The sequence below is a fragment of the Amphiprion ocellaris genome, chromosome 2, assembly GCF_022539595.1.
Source record: "Amphiprion ocellaris isolate individual 3 ecotype Okinawa chromosome 2, ASM2253959v1, whole genome shotgun sequence".
In the NCBI taxonomy this organism is placed as follows: Eukaryota; Metazoa; Chordata; class Actinopteri; family Pomacentridae; genus Amphiprion; species Amphiprion ocellaris.
This window is the reverse complement of record NC_072767.1, coordinates 21,502,073-21,508,525: the sequence shown is the minus strand read 5'-3', so window position 1 is coordinate 21,508,525 and position 6,453 is coordinate 21,502,073. Positions and strand designations below refer to the sequence as shown.

General features: G+C 37.3%; 1 protein-coding gene across 1 annotated transcript; it reads right to left on the bottom strand.

The window, feature by feature from the left end:
* Positions 1-251: 251 nt before the first annotated feature.
* On the bottom strand, positions 252-3,840 carry pdcb (phosducin b). The gene is made up of 4 exons (XM_023293945.3): positions 3,685-3,840; positions 2,392-2,453; positions 1,656-1,804; positions 252-1,481 (listed from the first exon to the last, which is right to left on the bottom strand). Exons 2-4 carry the CDS (start codon positions 2,435-2,437, stop codon positions 966-968), a joined length of 711 nt encoding a protein of 236 aa, XP_023149713.1. The 5' UTR covers positions 2,438-2,453; positions 3,685-3,840; the 3' UTR covers positions 252-965.
* Between the last annotated feature and the right edge of the window lie 2,613 nt (positions 3,841-6,453).

Sequence of the window (6,453 nt, the reverse complement as noted above, 5' to 3'; positions counted from 1 at the left end):
ACAAAAAAATGTACTTAGTCATAAATCAAGAGAAGGTGTTTTATCCTGTTCCAGCATCCAGTTTAAAATATTACTCACATTCTTATCAAATTCAAACATGATGATGATGCTGACATTGTGTTGAGTCAAGGACTTGTTAAATGAGTTTCACATTGAGAAAAAGAAAGCCAAGACTCAGTTTCTTCCTTGCATTTTTGCAAAACTTTCTTTCACTTTCACAATATAAAAGACACAGAAATGACTGAATGAACTCCTTTTTGTTCACATTTTATTGATGAAAATAAACCTCATGAATATTTTTTTCCAGACACAATACTCACTTCCCACCACATTGGCTTAAGAAGCAAGTTAAGTTTTCTATGTTAGAGGACATATTTCCACAAAAATATTTTCACATCAAAAGTACTTTGGCCTCTTAAGTCTAAGAGTTGCTGTTCAGTTAAGCTCTCTAAAGGTTTTTTAAAATTTTGGCTGAATACCACAGAGACATCAGATATACAAGTGTTTAATAATGTAGCACATTTGGGTGTGTCAGTTGTGTCAACGCTGGTTTTTATAAATAACTTGTACTCAGATCGAAGCAAATGCTACAAAATACTACGAATAAACATTTCAATAAGTACATACATCATGTAATATTTACTAACATTTCAAAAGAAACAATGCAATTATAATTACAAGTAGCCAGTATAAAATAAAAGCTGTATCTCCTCATGTTACTGTAACCCAACCCATAAACAGAAGCACCCATATGTGGGACACTCAGGATTCTTCATCAACTGGATGTAAAATTTCTCTTTCAGAGGATGATCCTCAATCACTAGTGAGCTAGTGGAGATGTTATGGTTTTCCTATTTGCTGAAGACCAAAAGGATAACTTGTCTTATTTGATAAATTGTCTTGATTAGATCTCTTTCCAGGACGTGACACAGCTTCTTTTCATCCTCAGCAACCAAACTCTTTGTTTACTCTATATCATTTTCTTCTTCATCATCCATCCCAGGCAGCTCTTTCTCCGGCAGCAGGCCATAGCTGTTGAGGAAGGCCTCAACGTCGGTGGCAAAGAACTCCTCATTTAAATGCTGTGTGCAGGCTAGGAAGTTCCCTAGTAGCTCTCCAGCCTTGTACACCAGCAGCGTAGGCAAAAATTCATCCGAGAAACGCTCGGCAGCACCAGATGCGACAGCGTCAATCCTGCAGAACTTTACGGTGGGGTACTCAGTGGCCAAGCAGTCAAGGCAGTTGTTGAGCTCCTCACAACCTTTGATCCCGATCTTGTAAATGTGGACAACCACCACTGTGGTGTGATGCTCTTTCTCAATGACTTCTAGGAAAGCCTCCCCACTGTCCAGGTCATGCACACCTTCAAACTTGGGCCCAAAGCTGAGCTTGTCATGCATCTCTTGCATACATCGTCTTCTGTACTTCTTAAGACATCCTTCGTCCTCCTCCTTCAGCAGTTCATACTCCTGGACGCTCATCTAAAAATGACATTGAAACAATACTTTCAATATATATTTGCTGTGGTTTTGTAATATTTGCAGTTTCTAATGGTTCTGAAACTTTATGCACAGTGTCTAAAGATTGCAATCAATCTAATCAATGTTTGCTAATAATATAAAGTGAGTCTGCAGTAGGTGGATACTGGGTTGTACCTTGCGGTTTAGGTTTGCTCTGGTGTCATCTCTTGACTTGCTGGGTGACGACATCTGTCTCAACAGCTCTCTCTTTGCAGGAGGCAAGTTTTGCTGGTCCATACTTTCCAACTTAAACCTCCTCCAGTCATTGATGACTCCTTTTGGACCTACGGAAAAAAACAAATAGCTGTTGTATTAAGGAGGATCATGACCAATGTCTATGACTTTTACTAATATGGTTGGGTAGGGATAAAACAGACAAAGACAGGAAACATATTTTGGCAATAAGGATTCAGTCATAGTCCAGCAAGAGTAATTTGGCTGTAGTTTCATACAGCAGCTGTTTTTGTTTTAAGGAACAACTAAACAGTAATACTGGAAATTGAATATAGGATTTCAAGCTTGTTTGTAAAATAATGATTTGCAGCTGCAGTATAAGGCATTGGTGGGTAACGTGTCCTGTTTTAGATTGGGATTATGTTAACCCTCCAGGAAGTGCACTAATTACTCCAGTGTTGCATAAGAAAAAGAAGATTAGAGCATCTTTTAAACTGCCACAGAACTACAAATCTGCACTCTGCTATGCTGTGGCTTCTTTCTATCTGTTTAGACCCGGTTTCTCAGTGTACAGTTTGTTTTGTCCTCATATGAACGCAGCTCTGTTAAATTAATAGCGTAAACAGAAAGATCCACCTGACCCATAAGCACAAATCACAAAGCAGGTACTGTGTGACATTTGAAAGCCTGCTCTCACCTGTGTGGGTCACGGTCTCTTCCATATCGATCAGGTTGTTAGACATTTTTCCAGTTAGCTGCCTGTAAGACAAAAAAAAAAAAAAAGAAGAATCAGACTCAACAATTCATTTACATGACGTGGACATGATCTGCATTCTGACGGCTTTTGATGTTTGAAATAATAATAATTTTACCCGTTTTGAATTGAAAAACTTGTTTGTTGTCACTGACCAATCATACAGTTGTACAGCTACAGATTTGAAATCTTTGCACTGTGACAGAGCTTCTGGATACCAAGCGAGTCCCTTGACATTTAATTAAATTAATGCAGTCTAAGAGGATTAGTGGCCTGCAACAGATCTGTATTGCTCGCTGTTGGCCATGAAGCTACTGTTTGAAGACGGAACAGACTAAAATCATGAAACCATGAAGAAGAAAAAAAGAAAACTCATACAATAAAAACAACAATGTAAGAACTTCAATATATATGTGTCCATACAACACAAGTGATGCATATGTTTATATGTTGAGTGATATATAATGATATACTTTCAGGCTTCATGTTATGATGTGTGATGTTATGTGCTCATAAACTGCAATAGTTGCACCTGTGAAAATGTACAACTAGTCCAGATATAAATTTTTTGTCGCTTTTTGGATATACTTGGCGCTACACGCTGCTTTGCAATGTCTATGGTGTCATTGTCTGTACTGTTAGATGCTATGACGTATAGAGAGCCGATATCCGATTGGATTAATGGCCTATCCCCAGTGTTTCAATTAGCAGAGTCCTATCTCCCTGCTTGCAGTCACGATGCTGGCCTGGTCTGATGATCTTTACGGCCATCTCTCTAACTCCCATTTCACGAGTCTACTGTGATTAGTTCCAGCATGAGCAAATGAAGCCATGTATAAATGCTTCAGTTATGTTTCTGCATCTGTGGAAGCACTGACAAAAATTATTGTAACCAGCTGACTTCAGAGTATACACAAACCCATGACTAGATTCAAGACCAAAAAAAAGAATTATTTGTTCTTATTCTGTGCAGAAGCATTTACTTTAACAAGAAACCAGTTTAACAGAAAGTTGCAAAACCTGTCGTTTGGATACCTAATGATGAGACACAGTACAAATGGAAAATTATCAAAATGAAAAATTAAGATGGTCCTTCCAAATGCATTTGAAAACACATAGGTAAAAAAAAAAATCTTGTGCTACATCGAAGTGAAACTAAACTTCTCTTCAAATCTCTGGACATTTGTACACAAGCTTTAGCTGATTTTGGTCAATTGTTAAGAGAAAGTTTCTTACCTCCCACAGTCACAGTAAAGTCCTCCTTTGCGTCAGTAGCTAACTTTGCACTGGTCTACACTCGATCACTTCACCGAGCTATCTGTTGCTGAATGGTGTGTGTTTTCGTGTGCATGCGTGTGTCTTCTCCAGCCAATGAGCTCGGTCCAATGGAGATTTCAAAAAAAGACCCTACAGACCAAACAGAAATAGAGCAGAGATCCTAAGAGGATTTCACTTCAGGAATTAGAAGCCTCTACTTGATAAAGGCCTGACTGCACACAATGAAGAGAGAGAATGCTAAAAAGAGAGTGAGAGAACTGGACACTTCTTTTTTTTTAAGCTTTGCAAAGTTTATTTTGTCTTCTTTGTTAATCAAGGAATTGAATAATGACTTACTCAGGCAGTCGAAGAGAGCTTTTCCTATTCAAGAGCAGCACAGAAGCGCTACTGTGTCGCATTTAACTGTTAAAAACAGCATCTCAAGAGTTAACTCATGCAAGAGCACCATATCCTAGAGATGAACTTTCAGATAAATTGATAAATTGCCTGCTTCTCCCGGGCATAAAGCTTCACACGTAATGAGCACATGATGCGAGTCTTTCAAAACATAAAACACTGCTAGCTTCGGGTGGGGAATATCTAGTGATGCTTCATCATGTGCTTCTTGACTATTTTCAAGACAAAAAGGGCCACTGTAGTCTTTTCTAGGTTCTTTCTCTTTACAAGTAGCTTTAAAGTCACACTTAGGCATTCTTTTAATGTTTACAAAGATGTAAAAATGTTCTGGTATGTATTAAAAAAAAGACAATAGAAGCATCTGTACATTTACAGATACAGTTAGTAATACAGATAGTTACAATTTTACTATGTTGGTTGTAAATATGTCTGAACTTTTATACTAAGAAATACAAATACTAAGAATATGTAGGGCAATAATATCAAAATGAAGGTTTTGGCCTGGTTTGGCCATTAAACTCCATGAATTTTAATTTATGAGAAGTCAGGTTCAGAGGTCCAAAACAAACTTATATTAAAATGCTGTGTTTCTTGTTATAATGTTATCATAAGATCCTACTTGTCGATCTTGTCTCAGGAATTTATGCTTTAAAGGGGTGAAAGAAGTATTAAGATGTTATACTCTGGAAAAAGAATTAATACGTCAATATTAGCATATTCAATTACAAGTAAAAGTTATGAGGTCAGCATATTACCTAAGTAGATATATACATGAGTATTATGAGTTAAATGTGTTATACTAGTATATGGTTGATTTGATATACAATGTTATTATAATGTAACAAGAACATTTTAATGTGCATTTTGTAAGCTGATAATCAGTTTCTCATATTATTATGGTATATAATTGCAGTGGAGTAAAAAGTTTAACAGTTCCCTCTGAAATGTAGTGGTGCTGAAATATAGAGTAAGTTTAGAAGTACTATATACCTTCCATCACTCCTGCTTCTGTAGTGTAAAGAAAGTAGCTTGTTGTATTCATCAGTCCAAACACTGGCAAAGGTCTCCATGTTTGTTATATAATGGGAACATCTTCCCTGCAAAAAGTGAGTGTCAGCACTTCTTTACACTTTGTTGTGACAGTGTGGTTATTACTACAGAAATTCACAGAGTTTCAAGCAGAACAATCTATATTCATTATCTAATCTTCATTCGGTATATTTCCACACACAGCCGTGTGAAAAGAAACCTCAATCACCCCTAATACTCTGTCTTTCCCCGCATGCCTGACTGTAAGCTTTCCTTTAACTGAGTGCTGAATACGCTGCAGTGCAAATAGAACGAGTAAATGCTCTCCACACCCATGCAATATTTTCTGAGGCAGCTCATGCAACCGTGTTTGACTTCTGTCCTTCGTCTCTGTGTCTCTGCCCTGTATTTATTGGCTTAAAGGATTACTGGACTTTTTTATTCAGGCACACGGGAATGTATGTCAGGTGGGGTTTCATTCTTCTCAGTCACTTGTTAAGAATAGGCTTCTTAAAATGGAATTCAGCCCATTATTTTGCACCTTTTGTTCTAAAAATGTCTGTCAGAAGCAGCTTACGGTCCAATATTAGCCTCATTATCTATCTATCTATCTATCTATCTTTCTATCTATCTATCTATCTATCTATCTATCTATCTATCTATCTATCTATCTATCTATCTATCTATCTATCACAAAAACTATACATTTCTTCTTTATGATTAACTAGTTACTGGTGCACAAATGAATATGGGTGCACTTAGACAAACGCATTTTAGAAAGAAAAACAGACCATCAATTTCTCAATAAAACCTGTTTTTCTTATTCTTCATATAATGCTGACATTTCTGTCAACATTATAATGTGTTCAAAGGAGAGGACTGGTGTGAAGTTGAATCTATTTGGACAAAATTACCTAAACAAAAATCTCACACTCTTTACAGGCCTACACCAGTAACAGATTGTGGGTCAGAGCAATCCTTCCAAGTAGAACAAACACCCCTTAAAACCTTAAAGACTAAAGGAAGTAGGCAGGCATTTCAGGTGCAGAGGAATGTGTGTCAGTGCCCCATGCGGAGTCTCTCTGTTGCATGATCATGGATCACTAGATCACTCCACTTGGCTGGAAAACGGTGCAACTCCAGGTCAGATCTTTGATAGCTCTTTTAAACACTAGAGGTCAGACTTCTGCCCTCATGATTTGACTTTTAAAGCACAAAGACAGGATAATAAAGAGTTTTATTGTACTAAGTCGATGGTCTTGTTCACTAGGACCTTAAAGGATGGACAGTTTAAATACTGGA

What these genes read in the sequence shown, in the direction of transcription:
- pdcb (XM_023293945.3), bottom strand. Translation starts at nt 2,437, where the DNA reads ATGTCTAACAACCTGATCGATATGGAAGAGACCGTGACCCACACAG. An exon ending in AGAGACCGTGACCCACACAG is followed by an intron (nt 1,805 to 2,391) that starts GTGAGAGCAGGC and finishes TTTTTTCCGTAG; the next exon opens with GTCCAAAAGGAGTCATCAAT. An exon ending in GAGCAAACCTAAACCGCAAG is followed by an intron (nt 1,482 to 1,655) that starts GTACAACCCAGT and finishes TGTCATTTTTAG; the next exon opens with ATGAGCGTCCAGGAGTATGA.